We start from the raw sequence: 27,630 nt of genomic DNA, 5'->3' as shown, positions 1-27,630 counted from the left end.
AACACGTAAGGGTGAGTGGGTTGGAACACATACTGGAGGGGTAAACCTGGGAACAGAGGAGGTGGCGAACATGATCCCAGACCCCCTAACACAAAGGTTAAGTTCACAGCCTCAGGGAATCTAATAGCATCAGGGGAGACACTGCACATGTCACTAGCCTCCTGGCCCCAGGGAGTCAGAGAGCAGTGGCAGTGTGGCCGGTGACCCTGTCACTCCAGTTGTGGCGGTGTCTGTGACTCGTCCTCCCAACCTACAGTGGTGGCACCCCAAAACTAGACAACCCTGGTCACAGAAGGGACACTTGCAACCCCAGCTTCCCCCTCGGTCTCCCCTTTCTCCTGTGGCAGTTGTTGCTTGTTCAGTTGCTCAGTCATTTCTAACTCTTTATGACCCCATGATTGCAGCACGTGAGGCTTCCCTGTCTTTCACTATCTCCTGGAATTTGCTCAAACTGATGTCCATTGAGACAATGATGCCATCTAACCATCTCATCCTCTATCGTTCCTTCTCCTGTGGCAGTGGAGCCTGCTATCCAGGAAACCCTAGATATGGTGGAAACACCCACCACTCCTGTCCCCAAAAGATGTCATCAGTTGTTCCAGCAATACTGAAGCGCCAATAATTCCAATGGCGCAGTGACAAGGGCATCAGTTGACACCTCTGACAGATGCGTGGACGGAGGAAAGTGCCTCAAGAATAACGAGTGGAGGCACAGGTAGGAGAAACTAAAAACTTGTACTATAGCGACACCTACTGGAAAACAAAGAAAGGCCTCTAACTGCTAACCTGTTAAACTTTTAGCATCAAGTGAAAAAAGAAAAGCTTTGCCTCAAGAAGAAAGGAGCTCATTAAAAGTGTATGTTAGTCACTCAGTTGAGTCCGACTCTTTGCAACCCCGTGGACTATAGCCTGCCAGGCTCCCCTGACCATGGTGTTTTCCAGGCAAGAATACTGGAGTGGGTTGACATTCCCTTCGCTAAGTGTACTAGCCAAAAAGTACTCACTATTTCAAATGCACCAACAGAGTAACATCTCATCAAGCACCATGAAGAAAGACAGTGGCACAAAAGAAAATTGTAATTCCCCAGAAATTGAATTTCAAGTCGCTGAATATTGTGATCTACCGACAGAGAATTCAAAATAGCTGTCATAGAAATTAATGAGCTAAAAGATAATTGAGAAAGTTAGAACAATACACTTAGGAATATAATGAATAAACAAAAAGAACACTTTACCGAAGAGATAAAAACTCTGAAAAGAATAAAGATGAAATTTTATGGCTGAAGAACTCAATAAACAAAATGAAGAATAAATTATAAAGCATTAAAAATAGGGCCGACTGTGTAGAAGAGAGAATTAGTTAGCTTGAATATAGAAATCTAGAAATAATACAGCTAGAAAAGAGAGAATTAATACCTAAAAAAGAAGAGACATAAAATATTAAGTATAAAGTAAGTTACAAAGCTACATTGTACAACAAAAATATAGCCAATAATTTATAACTATAAAGAATATAAACTTTAAATTTTAAAAATAAAAAAGGAAGAAATTCTGCAAAAAATTCTGACTCTATTAGAAAGGGCAACATTAGTACATTGAGAATACCAAGAGATGAGAGGGAGAAAGAATCAAAGAGTGTATAAAGAAATAATAGCTGAGAACTTCTCAAACCTCAAGAAGGAACTGGATACAAGTTCATGAAGCTAAGAAAACTCCTAATTATCTCAATGCAAAAAAAGAAAAAAGTTCCAAGATACATTATGTTAAAACTGTCGAACATTAATGACAAAGAAACAATTTTAAAGGCAGTCAGAGGATAAAGGATAGTAATCTACAAAGGAATCCCTATTAGGCTATCAGCAGTTTTCTCAGAAGTAACACTATACGCCAGAAGAGAGAGAACTGACACACTCAATGTACGGAAAGATAACTGTCAGACAAAAATATTCTACAGAACAAAGATATCATTTATGTATGAAGGAGAAATAAAGGTTTCCCCAGGCAAACAAAAGCTATGGGGAGTTCATCAACACTTGATAAGATGTGATGAAAGGAGCTTTTCTACATGAAACAAAAGGTGAAAGCACACAAAACTTTGAAGAAGATGTTGAATAGACAGAATCAGAACTTTACAACTTCACAACTTTATATCAGAATAAGTTTTTAAACATCTATTTATAGCATAAAGTAAAAATAACACAATTGTTATGAACTTATAACATAAAAAGGGGTAATTTGAGACAAAAAAGCATAAACAGAAGAGGAGAAGAATAAAACTCATATTGACAAATGAAGAGGAGATGCTATCAGCAAAAAATAGGGTTATTTCATCTGAGATGTTTTATATAAAGCTCATGGGGACAACAAAACATAAATCATAATCCAGAGGAGATTTACAAAACATAAAGAAGAGGAAACTGAGATCAATCTTGTAAAAAAACATCAAACTGATAGTTTTGATGACAGAAACACAGTGAAGAAGAAACAATGGAGATATAGACTATTGAGAAAAAGGAAAAATGGCAGAACCAAATTCTCATGTATCAATGATAAGTGAACTTAATTAATTAACCGAAAGATGAAGAATAGCTGGGTTGATTTAAAAAAAAAAGACCCAATTATATGCTGCCTACCAAAGACTCACTTCCACTCTAAAGAAAAACATAAGCTGAAAGTGAAGGGATGGAAAATGATACTTCAAGCAAATGGCACACAAAAGAAAGTGGGTGTAGCCACACTCATTTCAGGAAAAAATATACTTCAAGCCAAAAAAGTAACAAGAGACAAAGATGGACATAATATAATGATAAAGGGGACAATTCATCAAGAAGACATAATAGTTATTCATATGCCTTATTAAGGAACACCAAAATCCACAGAGCAATTATTAACAGACCTAAAGTGAGAAACTGACAGCAATATAATAATAGTAGGAAATTTAACACCTCCTTTACATCAATTGATAGGTCATTCAGAGCAAAAGTCAATAAGGAAACAGTGCTCTTAGATGAAACATTAAACTTGATTAACTTAGATTTATACAGAACATTCCATACAAATATAATAGCATATATATTCTGCTTAAGTACACATGGAACATTCTCAAGGATAGATCATATGTTGAGACACAAACAAATCTCAGTAAATTTAAGATTAAAATAATTTCAGAGATCTTTTCAGAGCACAGTGGTATGACCTAGATATCAACTACAAGAAGAAAGCTGGAGAACCAAAATATTTGTATAATAAACAACATGCTACTGAACAACTATTGGATCAGTGGGAAAATCAAAGGAAGAATCAAAAACTGAAAAGGAAGGAGCTCTTCCTAACTCATTTTATGAGGTCGACTTTACCCTGATATCAAAATCAGGCAAAGACAACTCAAAAAAAAAAAAAAAACCAGAAAAGAAAATTACACCAGATATTTCTGATGAATGTAGATGCAAAAATCCTCAACAATATTAGCAGACTAAAAACAACAATATATTAAAAAGATCATATATCACAAACAAGTAGGATTTATTCCAGGGAAGCAAGGATGGTTCAATATGTGTAAATCAATCACATGATATACCACATTAACAAAATGAAAGATAAAAATTGTATCATTATGTCAATAGAAACAATAAAAGCATTTGATAGGATTTAGCACTTAATAAAATTAAAAAAAAAAAACACTGAATGAAACAGTTATAGAAGGAACATGCTACTGCTGCTGCTAAGTCGCTTCAGTTGTGTCCGACTCTGTGCGACCCCATAGACGGCAGCCCACCAGGCTCCCCCATCCCTGGGATTCTCCAGGCAAGAACACTGGAGTGGGTTGCCATTTCCTTCTCCAATGCATGAAAGTGAAAAGTGAAAGTGAAGTCGCTCAGTCGTGTCTGACTCTTCGCGACCCCATGAACTGCAGCCTACCAGGCTCCTTCGTGCATGGGATTTTCCAGGCAAGAGTACTGGAGTGGGGTGCCATTGCCTTCTCTGATAGAAGGAACATACCTCAATATAATAAAAGCCAGATAAAAGAATATCACAGCTAACACCATACTCAATTGTGAAAAACCTAAAGATATCCCTTTAATATGAGCAACAAGAATACTTATTCAATATAGTACTGGAAATCTTAGCCAGGGGAAGTAGGCAAGAAAAAGAAATAAAGGCACTCAAACTGGAAAAATGGAAGTAAAATTTTCACTATTTTTGGATGACATAATTATATATATAAAATCTCTAAACTCTGTACCAAAATACTATTAGAAATATAATAAGCAAGGAAAGTTGTGGAGCAAAAAATCAATACATAAAAATCCACTGTGTTTCTATATACTAACAGTGAACAAACAGAAAGAGAAATTAAAAACCAATCTCATTTACAATCATAATAAAAGAATAAAATATCTAGGAATAAATTCCCTAAGGAAGTGAAAGACTTATACACTGAAAACTATAAAATACTATTGAAAGCAATTGGAGAAGAAATAGAAATATATTTTGTGCTCATGGATTAGAAGAATTAGCATGGTTAACAATCATATTACCTAAAGTAAAATAAACATTCAGTGCAATCCCTATCAAAATCTCAATAACAATTTTCATAGAAATAGAACAAAAGCATTCTATAATTTATATGGAACTACAAAAAATTCTGAATAGCCAAAGCAACCCTGATATAAAGAACAATGCTGGAAATATCACATTCACTGATTTCAAAATGTATGATAAAACTATAGTAATTAAAACAACATTTTATTAGCAGAAAAGTAGATACATAGATCAGTGAAACAGAATTTAGAGACCAGAAATAAACCCACACACATATATGGATAATTAATTTATGATAAAGGAGCAAAGGAAAAACATGGGAGAGAGGATAGAGTCTTCAATAAATGTTGTTGGGGAAACTGGATAGCCACATGCAAAAGAGTGAAACTAGACCACCATCTCTTATAATACACAAAAATCAATTCAAAATTTGTTACAGATTTGAATATATGACCTGAAACCAGAAATCTCTTATAAGCAAACATAGGCAGTACACTCTTTGACATCAGTCTTAGAAATATCTTTTGGATGTTTCTCTTTGAGTTTGGGAAAGAAAATAAAAATAAACAAATGGGACTACATCAAACTAAAAGCTTCTGTAAAAGAAAGGAAACAATCAACAAAATGAAAAGACAGCCCACTGAATGGAAGAAGATATTTGCAAATGGTTTATCTAATAAGGGGTTAATATCCCAAATATCAAGAACTCACACAACTTCACACCAAAAAACAACCTTTATTAAAAAATTTGCAGAGGAGCTGAACACAAATTTCTACAAAGAAGACATAAGAGAATTAAACAGGCACATGCAAAGATGTTCAACACCATTAATTATTACAGAAGTCCAAATGAAAACCACAAAATATCATTTTGCATTTATTAGAATGGCTATTGTCATAAAAAGGAAATAAAACATGTTGGAGAAAATGTATAGAAAGGGAACTGTCGTATATCATTGATGGGAATATGAATTAGTGTATTCACTAGAAAACAGTATGGAGATTTTTCAAAAAAGTATTATCCAGCTATTCCACTTCTTGATATTTATTTTTTCTAAAAAAATTGGAAAGACACATGCACCTCTATATTCATTACAGTGTGACTTACAGTAGACAAGACATGAAAAGGACTTAATGCCCGTCTACAATGAATGAATAAAAATTCTGTGATTGTGTGTGTGTGTGTGTGTGTGTGTGTGTATGCGTGCTGTGCTTCATCACTCAGTTGTGTCTGACTCTTTGCAACACCATGTAGCCCACCAGGTTCCCCTGTCCATGTGGACTCTCCTTGCAAGAATACTGTAATGGAGTTTCATGCCCTCCTCCAGGGGATCTTCCCAATCCAGGGACTGAACCCAGGTCTCTCACATTGTAGGCAAATTATTTACCATCTGAGCCAACAGGGAAGTCCAAAAATACTGGAGTGGGTAGCCTATCCCTTCTCCAGGGAATCTTACCTACCCAGGAATCAAGCCAGGATCTCCTGCATGGCAGGTGGATTCTTTACCCACTGAGCTACCAGGGAAGCACATACAAATATAATGAAATTCTGTCATACAGTCACAACATATAGATGAGATCTTGGCATTTGCAACAACATAGATGGGCCTAGACTAGTACTATGCTAAGTGAAATAAGTCATACAGAAAAGACAAATACCACATAGTTTCAGTCATAGGTGGAATACCAAAAAAAAAAAAAAAAAGGCTGAATAAAAAACAAATATATAGATACAGAGAACAGAACAGTGGTTACCAGAAGGTAAGGGATGTGGTAGGAGGGCAAAATAAATAACTGGGGTCAACTTCATGCTGATGGATAGAAATTAAACCTTGGATGATAAACACACTGTAGTGTACAGAGAGGTCAAAATATAATACTTATATATAAAACATACAATATTATAAGCCAATTAAGAAAACAGAAACAAAAAGAAAGAAAAATATATTCTGGGAGAAGCATTTGCAAACCATATTTTCTGATAAAGGATTCATATCTAGAATATATTAAAAAAATCAAACTTAACAGTAATAAAAGCAAACAGATTCAATTAGAAAATGGGCAAAAGATGTGAAGAGACATTTCACTGAAGATATTACAAGGGTGGTAAACAAGTACATGAAAAGAGAGCCAACACTGTTAGTCATTCAGTTCAGTTCAGTTCAGTTCAGTCGCTCAGTCGTGTCCGACTCCTTGCGACCCCATGAATCACAGCACGCCAGGCCTCCCTCTCCATCACCAACTCCCTGAGTTCACTCAGACTCACATCCATCGAGTCAGTGATGCCATCCAGCCATCTCATCCTCTGTTGTCCCCTTCTCCTCCTGCCCCCAATCCCTCCCAGCATCAGAGTCTTTTCCAATGAGTCAACTCTTCGCATAAGGTGGCCAAAGTACTGGAGTTTCAGCTTTCGCATCATTCCTTCCAAAGAAATCCCAGGACTGATCTCCTTCAGAACGGACTGGTTGGATTTCCTTGCAGTCCAAGGGACTCTCAAGAGTCTTCTCCAACACCACAATTCAAAAGCATCAATTAGGAAATCACAAATGAAAACTACAATGAATGGAACATGAAATGAAAATCACTATACGCCTATTAGAAGAGCAAGAATAAAAAATAGTGACAATACAGAATTTGTGAGGATATAGAAAAACTGGATTTCTCATAAAGAATTTTTGCAATGTAATACAGTATAGCCACACTGCAATACAGTTTGGAAGTATCTTAAAAAATAAAAGAAAAAGCAGACATTTACCACATGACCTCACAATCACATTTCTGATTAATTATTCCAGAAAAATGAAACTAAGTCACCCAAAAAGCCTGGACGTGACTATTCATAGTGGCTATATTTGTTATCTCCCAGAATTGGTGATAACTGAAATGTCCTAAAATAGCTGATGGTTAAACAAATTATAGTGCAACATTCCAAGACTAGTCAGCACTAAAAGGAAGAAACTATTGATACAAGAAGTAATTTGGATCCATCTCAAGGGCATCACACTGTATAAATAAAAGTCATCTTCAAAAGGACACATCCTACATGAGTCTGTGTGTATAACATTTTTGAATTGATAATATAATAGCAATGGAGAGCAATTCAGTGGTGGTTCAAATTCTAGAGGTGACTGAGAGACTGGTGTTGATAAGGTAATGAGGCCATCTGAAAGATAAAGATGATCTTACTAAACTTGCTGGGTATGAGAGTGCTCTATTTGGAAATACAGTCCTTCTGAACAATGCTTGAGTAATACACTCAATTGATAGGATTTGATTGGCTCTAACAGAAGTGGGTCTATTAGTTCAAAGTCGTGATGCTTCAGCATTCTGATTTGTTCCAATTCTAAGCTGGTCTGCCTGCTCTAATAGTTTTGATACAGTTTCAAACAGTGAAAATTTTAAAGGTCTGCAATCAAAATAAATACAGATAATATCATCAACAACAACAGAATAACATTTTTCTCCCATATCTTTCATTTAATAAGGTTCAAAAAAAGGAAGATTTTTTAGTATCATATATTTGATTCTAAGCACCAAGAGAATTTATAGTTAAGACTGACTTGAAAACTTGTCAGTTTCAAAAGATTGGGGTGAGAAAAAAAGAGTGTGGGACAGTTAAGTGTTGTTATCTTAATATACCATCTTACTTAGCACTGAGATGAGGAAGAACCACCTATCAACATAGCAGTTAACTGGAAGCAAACCAGTGTGACGGTTGAGTTTATGTGTCAAATTGAAAAGGCTACAGTATACAGATATTTGGTAAAATACCACTCTGAAAGTCACTGTGAAGGTTTTCTTTAGATATAAGTGCATACCCAGTCACTTCAGTTGTGTCTGACTCTTTGTGACCCCATGAATTGTAGCCTGCCAGGCTCTGCTGTCCATGGGATTCTTCAGGCAAGAATACTAGAGTGGATTGCCATGCCCTCCTCCAGGGGATCCTCTCGACCCAGGGATGGAATCTAGTCTCCTATATTCCAGGCAGATTCTTTACTGACTGAGTCACCAGGGAAGTCCCTAGGCAATGGCACCCCACTCCAGTACTCTTGCCTGGAAAATCCCATGCACGGAGGAGCCTGGTAGACTGCAGTCCATGGAGTCGCTAAGAGTCAGACACGACTGAGCGACTTCACTTTCACTTTTCACTTTCATTCATTGGAGAAGGAAATGGCAACCCACTCCAGTATTCTTGCCTGGAGAATCCCAGGGATGGGGGAGCCTGGTGGGCTGCCGTCTATGGGATCTCACAGAGTCGGACATGACTGAAACGACTTAGCAACATTTAAATCAGTGGACTCTGAGTAAAGCAGATAACTCTCCACAATGTGGGTAGGCCACATTCAATCGAAGGGCTTGAAACCAAACAGGCTGAAGTTCCTTGGAGAAGAGGGAAATCTGTCTCTAGACTGTTCACAGATACAAGCTGCCGCATCAAACTTTCCTGGGTCTCAGCCTGCCTGCATACCCAGAAGATTCTGAACTTGTCAGTTTCAAGAAAAACTGATGCTTTCAAATTGTGGTGCTGGAAAAGACTCTTGAGAATCCCTTGGACTGCAAGGAGATCAAACCAGTCAATCCTAAAGGAAATTAACCCTGAATATTCACTGGAAGGACTGATGCTGAAGCTGAAGTTCCAATACTTTGGCCATCCGATGAGAAAAGCCTATTCAGTGGAAAAGACTCTGATGCTGGGAAAGATTGAAGGAAAAAGGAGAAGGGGGAGATAGAAGAGGAGATGGTTAGATAGCATCACCAATTCAATGGACATGAACTTGAGTAAATTCCAGGAGATAGTGGAGGACAGATGATCCTGCTGTGCTGCAGTCCATGGGGTCGCAAAGAGTTGGACATTACAACGACTGAACAACAGTTTCATGATAGGATAAGTCAATTCCTTAAAATAAATATCTCTGTCTCTGTCTCTGTCTCTTTCTAGTTCCCAACAACCTTGCAGGACAGTTTAAACATTCTGGGGGAAGTTTTCAGTAATGATGTTCAAAAGTGTTCATGCCATCATTGTCTATAATAGACAACTCATGTAAAACACAGTGTCAGCAATATAATGAATGAATATATAATTGTATATTTGTACTATATAATGCTAAAAAGATACAAAATGAAGGGAAGGCAATTGTACAATAGCACAGAGGAATCCTAAAATGTTAAAATAAATATTGTTATATTTAATAAATATTAAATTAAAATTAACAAATTTAATAAATATTAAATTAAAATCTTACAAAGTTCAGACACAAAAAAGGATAGACTATATAATTACATATTGTATGATCGATATGGCTTTAAATGCATATATAGAAAAGTAAGTCATTTTTTCAGTGGATGCAAACTAAGTAGTAAAAATATAAAGAAAATGAGGAAAGGATGACCTCACAGTGGTTACTTTATGGAAAAAGATTGGGGTTGTCACTAAGAAAGTGCTTCCAGGAGGCTTCTGGTTTACTGCAATCTTCTGTTTCTTAGTCCAGGTGGAATCAAGTAGATGTTAATGTTAAGACTTCTCTAAGTTGCACTTTCATATTCTATGCACTTTCTGAAGATTTATTGTGAAAAGTATGTCTTCTTGTCAGAACAACAGCAACAAAATGTCATGAATATGTGTGGCTTTTATAAATTTGGAAAGGTGTTTCATATAGTCCTTTAAAGTTATTCCACTTTAAACCTGTCTGGTTTTCTCTAATATTAGGCAAAGAAACTATGATTTATTTCACTGTGAATATCATAATTTTACTACAAGAGCAATAAACATCCTAATGATTGCTAGAAGTGGTCATGGAATGAAATGACAATAAGACTAGAATTTTTTTAAGTGAAGTATAGTTGATTTATAATGTGTTAATTTTTGCCCAGCAAAATGATTCAGTTATATATATATATATATATATATATATATATATATATATATATATATATATTCTTTTCATTATGAAAAGTATAGTAGTAGTACAAATTTATCAAAATAAAAAATTACAAATTCTGGTACAGGTGGCTTCATATATTAACACAATGGGGTATCTTCCCTGCTATTTTTATATTATATGATAGATAGTATTTACACATTATTTACCAATTATAGGAAAATATGATAAAGGGAAAAAATTCACAAGTCTTATCAGTTCAGTTAAGTCACTCAGTCGAGTCCAACTCTTTGCGACCCCAAGAATCGGAACACATCAGGCTTCCCTGTCCATCACCAACAACTCCCAGAGTTTACTCAAATTCATGTCCATTGAGTCAGTGATGCCATCCAGCCATCTCATCCTCTGTTGTCCCCTTCTCCTCCTGCCCCTAATCCCTCCCAGCATCAGGGTCTTTTCCAATGAGTCAACTCTTCGCAGGAGGTGGCCAAAGTATTGGAGTTTCAGCTTCAGCATCAGTCCTTCCAATGAACACCCAGGACTGATCTCCTTCAGAATGGACTGGTTGGATCTCCTTGCAGTCCAAGGGACTCTCAAGAGTCTTCTCCAACACTGCAGTTCAAAAGCACAAGTCTTATAGGGTTTGAAAATAATTATTTTCAAGATAATTATATTCTTTACAACCATTAACTCAAAAAAAAAAAAAAGATCATAGACCCAAGTGTAAAACAATAAAACTGCTAAAACATACCATAGGAGAAAACTTAAATGAACTTGGGTATGGCAATGTCTTTTTAGACCCAACAGAAGACACACGATTCACAATAGAAATAACTGATAAGCTGGAGTTCATTAAAATTAAAAATGTCTAGTCTGTGAAAGACAATGTCAAGACAATGAGAAGATAAGCCACAGATTGGGATAAAATATTTGCAAAAGACATATCTGTTAAAGCACTATTATCCAAAACATACAAAGAACTTTCAAAACTTAACAACAACAACAAAAACTTGAATTAAAAATTAGCCAAATACCATAACAGACACCTCATCAAAGAAGACAAACAGATGGCAAATGAAAAGGTACAGCACATCATATATCACCAGAGAAATGTAGATTAAAGCAACAATGATATACCACCACACATCTACTAGAGTGGCCAAAGTCCAGAACACTGACAATACCAAATGCTTGTGAGGATATTTGGCGGCAAAACCTCTTCTTCATTTACTGGTGGGAATGTACACACAATGGTACAGTCACTTCGGAGGAAATTTTGGAAATTTCTTACAAAAGCAAATATACTCTTACTGTATGATCCAGCAATCATGTAGCTTGGTATTTCCCCAAAGCAGCTGAAAACATATCCACACAAAAAGTTGAATATGGGGGTTCATAGCACTTTATTTAAAGTACCCAGACTTAGAAACAACCAAAATGTTCCCTGGTGCTGCTGCTAAGTCACTTCAGTCGTATCCGACTCTGTGTGACCCCATAGACAGCAGCCCACCAGGCTCCCCATCCCTGGGATTCTCCAGGCAAGAACACTGGAGTGGGTTGCCATTTCCTTCTCCAATGCATGAAAGTGAAAAGTGAAAGTGAAGTCACTCAGTCATGTCTGACTCTTAGCAACCGCATGGACTGCAGCCTACCAGGCTCCTCTGTGCATGGGATTTTCCAGGAAAGAGTACTGGAGTGGGGTGCCATTGCCTTCTCTGAAATGTTCCCTAGTAGGAGAATAAATAGACTACAGATATACATATAATGGAATATTAGTCAGCACCAAAACTAAACGAGCATTTAACCTATGACAGTTCAGTTCAGTTGCTCAGTCGAATCTGACTCTTTGCAGCTCCATGAATCGCAGCACTCCAGGCCTCCCTGTCCATCACCAACTCCTGGAGTTCACTCAGACTCATGTCCATAGAGTCAGTGATGCCATTCAGCCATCTCATCCTCTATCCTCCCCTTCTCCTCCTGCCCCCAATCCCTCCCAGCATCACAGTCTTTTCCAATGAGTCAACTCTTTGCATGAGGTGACCAAAAACTGGAGTTTCACCTTCAGCATCAGTCCTTCCAAAGAATACCCAGGATGATCTCCTTTAGGATGGACTGGTTGGATCTCCTTGCAGTCCAAGGGACTCTCAAGAGTCTTTTCCAACACCACAATTCAAAAGCATCAATTCTTCAGCACTCAGCTTTCTACACAGTCCAACTCTCACATCCATACATGACCATAGCCTTGACTAGATGGACCTTTGTTGGAAAAGTAATGTCTCTGCTTTTCAATATGCTATCTACATTGGTCATAACTTTTCCTCCAAGGAGTAAGTGTCTTTTAATTTCATGGCTGCAGTTACCATCTGCAGTGATTTTGGAGCCCCAAAAAATAAAGTCTGACACTGTTTCCACTGTTTCCCCATCTATTTCCCATGAAGTGATGGGACCAGATGCCATGATCTTCGTTTTCTGAATGTTGAGCTTTAAGCCAACCTTGTCACTCTCTGTTTTCACTTTCATCAAGAGGCTTTTTAGTTCCTCTTCACTTTCTGCCATAAAGGTGGTGTCATCTGCATATCTGAGGTTACTGAGATTTCTCCTGGCAATCTTGATTCCAGCTTGTGCTTCATCCAGCCCAGCATTTCTCATGATGTACTCTGCATATAAGTTAAATAAGCAGGGTGACAATATACAGCCTTGATGTGCTCTTTATCCTATTTGGAAACAGTCTGTTGTTCCATGTCCATTTCTAACTGTTGCTCCCTGACCTGAGTATAGGTTTCTGAAGAGGAAGGTCAGGTGGTCTGGTAGTCCCATCTCTTTCAGAATTTTCCACAGTTTATTGTAATCCACACAGTCAAAGGCTTTGGCATAGTCAGTAAAGCAGAAATAGATGGTTTTCTGGAACTCTCTTGCTTTTTCCATGATCCAGCAGATGTTGGCAATTTGATCTCTGGTTCCTCTGCCTTTTGTAAAACCAGCTTGAACATCAGGGAGTTCACAGTTCACGTATTGCTGATGCCTGGCTTGGAGAATTTTGAGCATTACTTTACTATCATGTGAGATGAGTGCACTTGTGCAGTAGTTTGAGCATTCTTTGGCATTGCCTTTCTTTGGGATTGAAATGAAAACTGACCTTTTCCAGTCCTGTGGCCACTGCTGAGTTTTTCAAATTTGCTGGCATATTGAGTGCATCACTTTCACAGCATCATCCTTTAGGATTTGAAATAGCTCAACTACAATTCCATTACCTGCTCTAGCTTTGTTTGTAGTGATGCTTTCTAAGGCCCACTTGATTTCACATTCCAGGATGCCTGGCTTTAGGTGAATGATCACACCATCATGATATCTGGGTCATGAAGATCTTTTTTTGTACAGTTCTTCTGTGTAATCTTGCCATCTCTTCTTAATATCTTCTGCTTCTGTTAGGTCCATACCATTTCTGTCCTTTATTGAGCCCATGTGTGCATGAAATTTTCCCTTGGTATCTCTAATTTTCTTGACAAGACATGGAGAAATCTTAAACACATGTTACTAGGTAAAAGAAGCCCATCTGAAAAAAGGCTCCATTCTGTATAATTCCATGTATATGACACTCTGGGCAAGGCAAGCTATGAAAACAATTCAAAAAAAATTGGAAGTTTTCAGGGGAGAACTGAAAGTCAGGGCACAGAGGATTTTTACCATATGATATTTAAAATGATAACTACATGTCAGTATATATTTGTCTAAACTCATAAAATGTACAATACCGAGAGTGAACCCTATGGTAGACTATGAACTTGGGGTGATTCTAATGTGCCAGTGTAGGTTCATCCTTGCCAAAAAATGTATCTGCCATTCTTGTGAGTGATGCAGATATTGGGGGAGGCTACACATGTGTAGGGGCAGGGTACACATGTTTGGGGGCAGGGTATATATGGGAAATCTTTATACTTTCCATTAAATTGTGTTGTAATCCTACAACTGCTCTAGTAAAGTCTTAAAAATATATACAGTTTATCCTTGTATAACATAAAGGGTAAAGAGTATTGATACATGCATTGTGGAAAATCCATATATAGTTTACAGACAGTCCTCCTCCTCCATTTCTGAGGTTCCACACCACTGGGACTCAGTCACTATACTATAGGGTGTTACTATAGTATTTATTGAAAAATCTGCATAAAAGTGAACCTGCACAGTTCAAACCCTGCATGTTGAAGGGTTAAAATCTCTGAAATAAAAATCAGAAACTTTTAGGAAACAAAATGAGATAATATATTAAAAAAATAAAATAGAATGCTAGCTTCAGAGTATAAGATTTTATATTCCTAATATAGTCAAATAGAAAATATTAAACTTGACATTTATTTTTAAATAGATGTACTTGAGGTTCCTAAAGTCCTTTTGGAAGTAGGTGAGGAAAAGTCTCAAGTAAATAATAATAGAAGTATTTATTACTTTCTCCAGAACCTATACAAATATATAAGGACATGTAGTTAATACATACTCACTACTAGTGAAAATAAAAATTTCAGTACTTTAAAATTAATTTCCACTCACATATATCTAAGACTTCTCACTCTGGCTTCAGAACTTGGGTAAAATTTTCAGAGCCTTTCTACAGGAATGGTTTGAAGAGCTTTGAAAGTACCCCAGCAATATCCCTCCAGCCCACAGTTCTTACCTCTTTGCTTACCAGCAAGGCCGGCAGTATTTAATAGATGAGATAAAAGGGGGAAAAAAAAAAAAGGTAAGCGAAGGAATATAAGATTTTTACATAGTTATTCAAAAGGGAAATTACTTTGTTTTTCTGTTCCTTTATTTAATAGTCATTTCCTGAGTGCATATCCTATAGCTGTCATTATGTAAACAATATAAAGATTTAAGTTAGTTCTTGACCAAAAGAAGCTCACCTCATTGATTTATATTTTTATTTAAACAACCACAAAATGTCAGTTTCTTTTAAAAGTGAGAAACATCTATTCAACTCTGACAAATAAAAGTATTCTAATGGAGAAATCATGGAAAGATATTTACAGTCAGCTATGAAATTAATTATATCGCCACTGAGTTGGGCTACTCAGTCATATAGCAGGGAAATGCAGAGACCAAATTGATGATGAAGAAGATCTCTTTTGTAGCTATAGAATTCAAATAAAACACTTTCATTTTGACTGTAATCTGCTTTATTATTTTACTTGAAAAGCACCAGATGGTATATATTTTTAGAAACCTGGGGTATTTTTTACCACACCCCTCTACCCTGGTCCACAAAACATTTAGCAACCTCTGAAGAAATTTTAGTTATCAGAGTTACTGGCATCTACTAGTGCTATTGGCATCTAGTGAGTAGAGGCCTGGGTTGCTGCTAAACATTTTCCAATGCTAGGGCATTCTTTACAACAAAGAACTACCTAGTGCAACATATTAAAGTGTCTAGGTTACATCACTGTTGCACATCTGAAATTAACACAGTAATGCAAATCAACTATACTTCAATTAAGAAAAAAAAAAGTGCCCAGGTTGAGAAAACTTTCCATAAAGCAATATTCCCCTTCCCAAGCCCCCACCATGAAAAATTTCCCAGAGTTTGTAGTTTCTCATACCAAGCTGCAAACCACCACAGGTCAACTTAAGTTAACAAGGTGCTCCAAACTTAAACCAGCTTATTTCAAATAGAGACTCAATTATGACCCAAGTTAGAGAGCTATTATTCATATGTTCTGTTTAAAAGGGCTTCCTGACCCACTCTTTCAGGAATTACAAAGTGCTCTCATTAGCTCTGATTAGCTCCTGGGACTTGTCTTACCTAAAATTCCTCATGCCTACACAGTGACAGCATGAAAAATGTATCTGGGTTTACTCACTATCAGAAAACAAATGTGAATTTATATATATTTTTAAAAACAACAATCTCATTTACACTGTCAATTAAACATCAAGCTTATTGAACTAAAGAAGCATAAGAAGCTTCCTTATTACATTACTCTTCCAACATATTTGAATTTAGAGGACATGAAAAACAGGGCTGTGAATCAATCTAGTTAAAGGCATAATCAATTAGCAAAGTCAGGGTCCACCTTCCTCCTTCCATGTTGGTCATAGTATAGCTTTGAAAGCAAAGCAAGGGTACCTGATTTAACAGGAAATAGTAGGAATTCAGGCCAATGTCAATTCCTAAAACCTCTTACCAAATGAATATCCTATTACACCCACTCCAACCTTCACCATCTAAAATGTTTCAACAATGCTGTTATCTATTCCGATACTTAAAAAAAAAAAATCTGCTAAATAACTATGTGCTAGCTGAACTTAGAGGTGCTTTTTTTCTGTCATTTGTTGTTGTTTGTTTTTGTTCTGGTTTTCTCTCAGGAGCTAAGACTTACAGGATTTAAGTCTCTGCTTGAAAGAAATCTAGGACCTCAAAAGCAAATACTAGAAACCCTGTAAAATCCTCTCAGATATACACGCCCATAGAAAGGTTGAGGAGAAAATAAAGTAATAAGCGCTTTTAAAGTAATTTTCCTCCCTGGTCAAAAGGACAGCAAAATTACATGCAGGAGTAAGGCTGCCCCACTCAGCATTCTTGCACTCACTTTAAATAATAGTGATGCACATGTAAATAAGCTTTCCAGTAGTCCATGAATCTATAAACTAGGCTCGGTTACTGTTTCCTTTGGATGGGTTTTGTGACATGTAAGTGCTTTGTGATCGGTGACTGGAAGTTGAGCTAAAAACTAGAAATAAAGAAAATAAACTCTTTGCCTTTAAACAGAAGTGGTCCCAGTTTTCTTTCACAACCCTGAAGGGTTGTTGTACATATTAAAACTGCTGCATAGCTCCATCTCTGGTCACAGATACCCCCTTCTCCTCTCCGCCACCCCCGCCCCGAAGATGTCAGATTTCTGGGAAACAGCGGTTACAAAAGGATGCTTTTCATAGCTTGTACTAGAAACGCTGGCACCCCCATCCCTGCATAAAATAGCACTAATCTGAGTCACAACGCTGGAAGCCGCCGTGCCTTCTGCTTCTCAATGGAATCCAGATATTTTCTATGAAAATACTAAATAATATTGCGAAGTTTTGCCCATAAATACGGCATGCCGATTCTTCTAATCCCCGGTTTGCCCTAGATAATTTTAGGCTTTATCCATCAGTGTATCACGCAGGAGAGAAAAACGCAGTTAACAAGATGACAGTGTTACCTAGGTATTTGGCATCAATATTAACAAGAGTCTGTCATTTGACGATTATTTCCCTAGCATACCAGACGGTAAAGAAAATGTTTTCATTCATCCGCAAATGACTAACATTTATTGATGTTTCAAAATGCGGTTGAATACTGTTGCACTCTCAATTTCCGAGACGGATTTGAGAGTTAAGCTTGAATACTAATAACATCAGTAACTCCCGCTGCAAGCGTCTCGGGGGGCTTTGGAGTGTCACTTCAGCAGGGAGGTGATGCTGGCTAGAGGCTCTTCGATCAGTCAGTCTGGGTGGTCACAGGTGATGGGAATCCTTCCCTTTCCCCATATATCCTCATGCACTGCGATAAAAATCACCGTGAGCACCGCTACCGCCAAGCAAAACGACTCCCTGCCTGCCTCTTAAAGAGCTCAGTCTGGGGAGGCAGCCGGATGCTGACCCCTGCAGAGAATATTGCTTCTGTGCGCTTTGCCAGAGGACCCTGCTAGCATTATGGAAAACGAGTTAGGGATGTGTGAGGTTTTGCTGTATTTATTTCCTCCAAGGGAGGAAGGGCTGGGGCCAGGCGAAGAAAATCTTCAAAGACTGCTTACGGCGGGGGATAGGGCTGGAGGAAGGGGAGGGGTAACCATATTTTTTAATTACTTGTTTCTCTTTTTCACTTCCCTACCCTGCTTCCCAAACTCCTCTCTGAACAAGATTGACTGGCTTAACTGCTATTGACTCTAGCCTCGGTTCTCGCATTGATCTGCAAATGGACCAGAATAGCTAAAGGATCGCCAGCCTGGACAGGAGTTCAAGAAGGGAAGAAGTAAAAAAGGGTAGGGGGTGGCCCCATGCCCAGCACCCACAATGTGCCTCGGTCCTGGACAGCGGCTCGTAGCGGCGGGGCAAGCGGCTAATGGGATGCAGTGGCAGAGAAAGAGAGGGTAACCGCTCTGCCCCCCGGCAAACCCACGGAGGCGGAAGCCTGTCCAACCCGGTTTAGAGACTGTTAAATGATATAACCCTGTGACTCGTTAAACCCCGTAACTTTGCCCTACCTAGATTCGAATGCGCTGATCATTCCGCCTGATAGGCTCAAACGGGTTAAGCTCCCTCTTACATAACAGGACTGCCTGGCTGTACACAATTAAAATACTTGATTGCAGTCTCTTCCCGACTCCATCCCCTCAAGACCCACCCTGTCCCTCCCAGTGCGCCTGCGTGCCGCACGCTCACAGGCCCCTTGTGCACGATTCGCGCGCATTACAGGAGCGCGCTTACTACACACACAGATCCGCGCACTCTCCGCTCTGACCATACCCCGCACAGACAGACAGACAGACAGACAGACACACACACACACACACACACACACACACAATTTAGTGTCAACATGCATGGGGTTGGGGGTGGAGGGGGACCGCCTTCCAGTCCTCAGCGACTGACCCAGTAGACACGCCAGCTGCTCTACCCTAGGCTTTGCAAGCATCCTTACCCTCCTGTCCCCTCAGAAAAACAGTGACCCCCCTCCACCGTCCCTACCTACTTCCGAAAAGAGGTAAAGAGTCAACTATGGGGCGGTCGCTGGGGCAAGATGGGGGGAAAAAAAATAAACAACAAAACCTCACAGTCCCTGGCGTCATGATGGCGCCTACCCCAACTTGGAGGACTTAAAAGTTATGGTGCCTCAAGAGGTAAAACGCACCGGAGAGGGAAAGCAAAGCGCCGCTCTGCTCTCTTCACCTCAGCCCAGACGCGGAGACTTTTCTAGCAAAGCATCACTCTAGTGCGTACGACAGGAAGGGAAGCGTTCTGTCTCCGATCTCTCTCTCTCTTTTTTTTTTCCCCCTCTCAGTTTGTATAATAGTATACCTCTTGCCGATTTTTTTTTTTTTCCGTTTTCTTTCTGCCTCCCCCCCTCCACCCCCCGCCACTTCATTTCCCCCTCCCTGCTGCATCCTCGGGCGGGGTTGCTAAGGAAACGGCCGCTTGGCAACGCGCGCGAGCCCGGGGGCCGCCGGCCGCCGCTGCGCCCCGCGCTGCTTCGGCTGCTATTGCTGCCGCTATTGCAGCCTCCGCCGCCGACCGCCCTGCCTCCGCCGTCGCCGCGCCTCCTCCCTCACTCGCCGGCGCGCTCCGCTCCTCGCTAGATAGTGCGCGAGCCGCCGGAGAATTAGACACACTCCGGACTCGGCCAAAAGCAACCGAGAGGAGGTGTAGAGTGGTGCTAGGGGGTGGGAGGGGAGGGAGGGAGGGAAAGCAAAGAGGAGGAGGGGAGGCAAAAAAGAGAGAAACAGCACCCAACAACTAGGTGGGTGGGGGGAGAAAGAAAAGAACCCACCCACCCACCAAATTAAAAACAATTTATAAAAAAAAGGAAGAAGAAGAAGAAAGGGGGGAAAAAAAGAAGAAGGGGAAAAAAAAATCTTGTGGCGCGCCGCCTGGTTCCTGGGAAGACTCGCCAGCACCAGGGGGTGGGGGAGTGCGAGCTGAAAGCTGCTGGAGAGTGAGCAGCCCTAGCAGGGATGGACATGATGCTGTTGGTGCAGGGTGCTTGTTGCTCGAACCAGTGGCTGGCGGCGGTGCTCCTCAGCCTGTGCTGCCTGCTGCCCTCCTGCCTCCCGGCTGGACAGAGTGTGGACTTTCCCTGGGCGGCTGTGGACAACATGATGGTCAGAAAAGGGGACACGGCGGTGCTTAGGTAGGAGGAACGTCGTGCTTTCGTACTTGTCTCAATCTGTCTGTCTGTCTCTCCACCTTTCTTGCGGTCTTTTTAAACCAAGTAAAGATGCTGGTGGTGATCTCTATCAAAAGACCGCATTTCAGGAAGTCCAGGTGCTGATTCTGCCTGGAGCCGTGGCCCCTTTACTCCGGGGCAGGTGGCAAAAAGAACTGGTGATGCTTAAGCACTTTGCCGGAACGCCTAGTAGCCCTGAGATGAGTGAAGTGTGAGGCTTAGGAGGGGCCGGTGCCGCTTGGAAACTCAGTTCACAAGGTCTGTGTTTTACTGTCCTGGGGTACTCTTGGAGAGTCTGACAAGTTTATCAGGTTTGTTTCTATTTTGCTGTAACCTAAGCGACTTTTTCCAACTGCTGGGTCCATGCTCCCATGCATTTTCCCTCTCACTTGGACACTTAGGCTCAATTTCTCCCTTTTCAGTTTTCTGTCTTTCCTCTTACCGCTTTGTCCCCCCGCCTCCCCCCTTTTTTTCCTTCCTTCGTTTTATTTTTTTTCCAATTCCCCTCCTTCTTACTTCGTTTCCGTCCATTACCTCTTTTTATTGCTTTTTCTGTTTTTCCTCCCATTCTTTTTTCACCTCATGTTTTCTTTTTCATTTGCACCACTCTAATCTCTGATCCTTTATTTAATGCACTTTCCTCCATTCTTTACCTTTCTCCATTCTTCGTTTTTCTTTCTCATTGAAATCCCGTTTCTGCGAGCTTGACTTCCGGGTCTCTCTCTCTCTTGACTCGCATTATCCATCTCTTTCCCCATATTGTTCCCCATCCCTGTCACACACACACGTGTGCTCCCTCTAACCCGTCACAGTTCATTTTCTCACTCTCACAAATCTCTCTTTCATAACCACACTCCCTCACATATTCTGTTTCACATTCTCATACATGCTGGCACTTCCACACTCCCCCTAACAACCACTTTCACATTCAGATTCTCTTTTACTCTCTAAAAAGGCACCCGCTCGCGCCTTCACTGTTCCACACATTGTCACTCACACATGTATACACACAGTCTCTCCCTCTCTCTGCTACCCTCTATCCCCTCATCCTTCCCTTTTCCTCCCTTTTTGCATTTTATGTCTTGCTCCTTTTTCTCACTCTTCCCTTCTTTTCCCCAAGCTTGGGCATTGAAATGTTTTGTCACTAATGAACATCCGTAGCCTAATTTTATCTATAAACAACATTGCTGTGTTTGTAATGAGTCTGGTAATGTTTTTTTCTCCTGTAAAAATATAAATTGATGATCAGCAGTGCTTAGATCTAAACAAGGCTAAAAACCCTTATTCCTTCATTTCCTATCACCCTCCCTTCTGCCTGTGACACCCCCACCTGACATAGATCCTGAAATCTCCCTGAAAGATATCCTTTCTCTCCACTGGGTGGTAGTTGGCTTATAAGTACAGATTGCAGAAAATCAGTGTATGTGGCATGTTTAAGGTGAAACAGAGAGGGCTATGTTTTATTTGAAACATGCAATATATTGTAAATTTAATGATCTTGGATCTGGGTGTGGTGAACGATTTACCCCTTCTTAAACATGCCTATGAGTCCAAATTAATGTAGGATACTGCTACAGTTTCTAATAGATACTAGTTTATAGTGTATATTTCTACTGTAAACACAATGCTACTGGATGTGTACAAAAGTAACAGTTTGTTGTCACTTAGTAAAATACCTCGCACTGCTGATTAAAGAGATGAACTTTTGGTCACACTGAGGATATAAATTAAACCCTTGGTGATATTCTTTATATTAAGTTTGTTTTGGAAGTTTAAACAACAGTGGTAAGGATGAAGTGCTGTCTTTAGAGCCTGCAAACACTTATCATGGGAAATGCAATCTATATAATTGTAGTAGCATATTGCCTATTTGTAATGAGTATTAACATTTTCAGTCTAAAGGATTTGATAGACTGCTTGTCTCTTGATGGTATATCTTGGGTGTTTTGTTTTTAAAGAATAATCTAATGAATACTATGGCTAATTAAAATAGCTGAACTCATGGTCTGCTTCTAGGAGACCTATGTTTAGTTCACTCATTGCTGCCAATAGTGAAGCTTCTCTAACTAGCGGCAGCAATATTTTGTTGGTTTGGTGCAGTCCTTGTTTACTTGTGTGCACCTATCTCATCCATTTATATGTTGTATCCTGAATTTTGCCATATCTTAGTTTAGAGAACTTTTGACTTTTAAACTTTTTAAAGAGAATGGTATCTCTGTTTCTTTTGAATAATGTTTCTAACCAATTACACAGTTTTCTTGAAAAATAAACAGAATCTTTTTTTTTTTTTTTTGCCATACGAAATAAATCTGATCCGCATTACTTTTTACTCAAATTAGTTTACAGTAATTCTAGAATTCTCTAGGGACTGACACTATTTTTTATCTTTTTATATTGACCATAGGTTTTAAACACTTTTAACATATATAGTTACAAATAACCCTCTCTCTCTTAAAAAAAAATGTTAAATTGCATCAGTGATTTTTCCTGCAACTGGTATTTACTCTGTTCATAGACCAGTACAGAAGAGCTTAAGGACTATTTGAGTGTAAGTCAGGTGAGATATTTTTAATCAAAAGTAATGTCACAGAGTTATAGTTTATGTTTTCACTTTAGATACTTGGAATTGTATTTGGTATAATTATCTAATTCATTAGAAAACAAAACAAAAAAACCCAAAATCTTCCCTCATACAAACACCCCTTCACATCAAAGTACAGAAATCTAGTACTCAAGAGAACACTTTACTGAATTATGTGATATTGTTTATTAAGCTTTACATGTTTTACTCTATTTTTAATGTAACATATTCCTCCAAGTATCTCATAAAAAGCAAATAGTGGCATAGCAGTTATCAAATAACTTTAAGTGCTAAAGGCCTGAAAGTGCAAATGTGTCAATCAGTGACTCTGCTGCTTGTGGTTACATTAATGAAACAGAAGTTTAAAGGTCAAATGATACATTTCTATCTCCTAAATGCCACAGTGTCTGTTTTAGAGAAAAGAATCAAGAAAAGCAAACCTTTTCTTATATTTTGTTATCATACAAAAGGGAATCCATTCTGTGATCCACCAACTGTACCTATCATTCTATAAATCACCTTCTCTGTTTGGATTAGAAGACTTATAATGAAGTTCCATTTAGTAATTTCAACATTCTTATCATTTTAACTTTGCCTCTTAAGGTTAGTGAAGCAATATATTAAATGTCAAAGTGTCCCTTATGTCTAATAATGATGTTCACTGATAAATCTCTGAAGGATTCACTTGAGATATTTGTACATTCTTATTGAAGTATTTAATGACGCATCTATTCAATACAATAACACTTGGTACCTCCCTTACTTTAAATAAATGCATGGATGTCTGGAGCACATTGTAATTTGCTACCAATACAAATTAACATTTTCACTAAATTTTGAGATGCTAGATTGCTACCACATTTATTACTTATTGATATTTTATACTTAATAGAACTTGTTAATCTGTATATACAGAAATGAACTTTTTCTTTAGTCTTCAAATTATATTTTGTAGTACCTGGAAGATCTGAGTTGATGTTTCATCAGGTGATGTAGCAAAGAACAGAACATTCCAGAACCACATTGGCCATGCATTAGGACCCAGTGTTTCTAGATCTAGAAAACCAAGGGAAACATAACTCTGCTCTGGCTTAATACATAAATTTCAGATGACTTTTCTTTTTGTAGTTTTGCAGCTGCTTTAATGTGAATCAGTCACTTTATTCTTACCTTATTAACAAATACAGTTATGTCGACATGTCCAAAAACGTTTAATATTCTTTTGAGACAATACAAGGAACAACCTCATTTATATCCTCCCAGTTTTTAAAAAGACATGTCATTTCTAAGCGAGTTCTTTCATCTGTTTCTACTTCAACTCGTCTATGAATTTTGTACATTTTAAGCTGCCATCCTGATATGAATTCAAAATACCCTATTCTCTACTTGTCATCCTTTAATCAAAGAAACTAAAGAGATTCTTTTCTTAAATGTGATATCTTCTTTTACGTTGGCAAAGTTGAACATAACTTTGTCATTTTAATGTAATAGATTTCAGTGAAAGTTATATGAGGTCCTAATAATGATATTGTAATAGGGCAGAAGACTTTTGCTTCAATCACAGAACACAGAGTGGATTTACATAGAAGCTATTTCCATTGGAAGTCACAAAACTTACGAGTAGATTTATAAATGAATATCACAAGTATTTATTACTTCTCAGACTTTGCTCAATTCATTTGGCTTTTGATTAGACTACATTAAATTAGTTTTGTTTTGAAATGCATGCTGTTGGATACAAGAAAGTAAATGATGTATGAGAATGCAGAATTGTCAATAGCAATATACCTCGATTATACTATACTTTTTGAATATCATTGAAGAATGTCTTCAATGGTAGAGTCTCTTGAAACTCATCTGTTGAGTCATTGCTACCTATTTATGTGTTCCAAATATACTGTTCAACTCTACAGGCATTTGCAATTTATAACATTAAGGCATTATGTAAAAACCTATATGCTTTTTGAATAGTTGAATAATGTTATTGAACAGTTTTTTTTTTTAATTCTGAGGTTTTTCTCATTCTTTTCAAAAGAGAAGGGGTAATAGATGGTCATGCTGAGTCATTTTGGAAAAATATGCTCCAAAATATGGAATACAATGCTACAGTGTTACCTGTAGTGATGTGTAGAACTGTTGTATTAGCATGAGGCACTACTTGATACATTTATACATAATCATTCATTATATTAAAGAACAACATAGCATTTTAAAATTTTCCAGATGGATTTATTTTTTTCTAGTTTTTTTAGTCCAGAAGAACTAATTAACCAATGTGGTTGTATAAATCTTTGAGCACAAGCATGTTAATGAACTACTTATTTTTAAATAGTTGAATTTACCATTAAATAGCTCCATGAACTAAACTAATTCTGAAATACCTGAGTTGCAAAATGTTTGAAGAATTATTCACATCCTGTAAGTGACTTTTCTGGACCTTATTGACCAGATCCAACTTTTATCCTTCTGCTATGCTCTGCTATTGGAGATAGACAATGAAGCTAATCCTGAGGCTGTATTCCCTTGTTCTTCATGTCAGCTGTTTTCAGACTGTGGTTGTCCAGTGGTAGGTAGTTTTGGGAGATGGGAGTACATGATGAGTGAGAGGCCAAGGTGTTTCTCCCCTCCTACATTGCTTTGGGCAGTGTTCAGCAGTGTCTCCATCTTCCACTGGAACCTCTTTGCTCCATTTTCCACTGGATAACCAACTTGGGCTTCTGTATACTGCTTCACCCATTTGTTCTTCCATCCTAAGAGTAGTAGTAGCTTCCTAATATTCTAACTGTCGGGTTGTCTCACCATCACCTGTTCTTCTTCTCAACTTTTCCATCATGTTTGCAGTCAGTTCTCTGAATTAAATCCTCTAAGTTTTAAATATTCAGAGTGGTTTACATTTTTCTGATAAAACCCTGATTAATATGTGTTGACATGTAATAGTTTTAGTGATTTTTAACTATATTGAATATTGCTCATGGTAAAATATTTGCTACCTAGCACTGGATATAATAGTTGTTTAAGGAGGCAAGAACAGAACCATAATAACACTGGCACATATTACAAAAAAGAAAGATGGATATTTGGGGCATTGTCCACACCCAGATTATGGTGAATACAATAAACCAATGACATACATTTTAATTAAATATAATGTTAAATAATTAATTGAAATATAAATAATATACCAATGCTATGAATGGGAAAAAATAGTTGATGAATATAAATTGGGAAGAATCAATAATACTGTATCTTTTTTTTTTTTTTTTGACTGAGCAAAAGAGAACCAGGGCTAAACTCTGTTTGTGGTATGTGATCAAAATGTTGAACTAATTCCTACAGTGTTGACTATTGAAATCAATAGGAATTAAAGACCTTTCCTTTTTGTAGCTTAATACCTGAAGAGCAAATCAAAGTTTCCTATTTCTTATGAAATATATGAAGTGTATGATCATAACAGTGCTTGTAACCACTGTACAAATAAGTCTCTCAAGCCATTTGAAACTTTTGACTAGAAATCATTTCACTTTTCTACCATATCCTATTCAAAATGTCATACACTAAAACATTATAGACAACATATTTCTAACATGGAAGAGCTAAGGGAAGCTTTATTAGTTGGTGTTCTTTTTTTTTTTTTACTCTCTCATTTAACAGAGTATTAGATGATGCAGTGACCTTCCCCTTACATGCTTCAAAATAATATCTTTCTAAAAGATATTATATAAGTGTCTGGCTCCAATATAAACAGCAGTCATCATAAAGTCCTACTTTTGCTGCTTTCTCCACACTTTTGCAGGAAAGACGGTAGCTTTTAACCATAAATAACGCAGTTGTTCAGTTGCTACGTTGTACCTGGCTCTTTGCAGCCCCATGAACTGCAGCACTTCAGGCTTCCCTGCCCTTTACCGTCTCCTGGAGTTTACTCAAACTCTTGTCCATTGAGTCGGTGATGCCATCCAACCATCTCTTTCTCTTTCACCCCTTTCTCCTCCTGCCTTCAAACTTTCCCAGAATTAGGGTCTTTTCCAGTGAGTCGGCTCTTTACATCAAGTGGGCAAAGTATTAGAGCATTTGCTTCAGCATCAGTCCTTCCAATGAATATGCCACATTGATTTCCTAATAGTCATCTCTAAAGGATGCTCTAGAGAGGATTTTCCTGAGTTGGGACAGAAGTTGGACTTGACTCATTCTTGCATTTCATTGTTCTTAAAGCTTTGTTGATCCATTACAGATTGTCATGGACATTTCTATGTATCGCTCTTTTTAGAGAATCATATTGCCTGCTTTCATGCTTTGTAGAAGAATTTTTAAACGGGATCACATGCTTTTTTGTCAGATATTTTATGTGTTTCAAATTCAACAATGGAAACAAACTTATCCAGGATTTTCTACATAGGCATTGTCATTAACAAATTGTATTTTAATTGGACTTCCCTGGTAGCTCAGTTAATAATCTGTCTGGAACACATGAGACCCTGGCTCGATTCCTGGGTCAGAAAGATCCCCTGGAGAAGGGATAGGCTACCCACTCCAGTATTGTTGGTCATCCCGGGTGACTTAGCTGGTAAAGAATCTGCCTGCAATCTGGGAGACCTGAGTTTGATATTTGTACTAGGAAGATCCCTTTGCAACCCACTACAGTATTCTTGCCTGGAGAATCCCCATGGTCAGAGGAGCTTGGCGGTACACTAATTAATTAGTACACCATATCTAAAAAT

At 38.3% G+C, this 27,630-nt stretch overlaps 1 protein-coding gene across 1 annotated transcript in view; it reads left to right on the top strand.

Annotated features, from left to right (window-relative positions):
* Positions 1 to 20,047: 20,047 nt before the first annotated feature.
* Positions 20,048 to 27,630, top strand: part of NEGR1 (neuronal growth regulator 1) — a 1,037,860-nt gene continuing 1,030,277 nt past the window's right edge. Inside the window, exon 1 of the mRNA XM_069594684.1 lies at positions 20,048 to 20,298. Coding sequence (XP_069450785.1) covers positions 20,123 to 20,298 — 176 coding nt within the window. The 5' untranslated portion in view covers positions 20,048 to 20,122. The remainder of the gene's footprint in view (positions 20,299 to 27,630) is intronic.

Source organism: Ovis canadensis, chromosome 1 (assembly GCF_042477335.2).
Source record: "Ovis canadensis isolate MfBH-ARS-UI-01 breed Bighorn chromosome 1, ARS-UI_OviCan_v2, whole genome shotgun sequence".
In the NCBI taxonomy this organism is placed as follows: domain Eukaryota; kingdom Metazoa; phylum Chordata; class Mammalia; order Artiodactyla; family Bovidae; genus Ovis; species Ovis canadensis.
The sequence above is the reverse complement of the archived record's forward strand: the minus strand, read 5'-3'. Positions and strand labels throughout refer to the sequence as shown.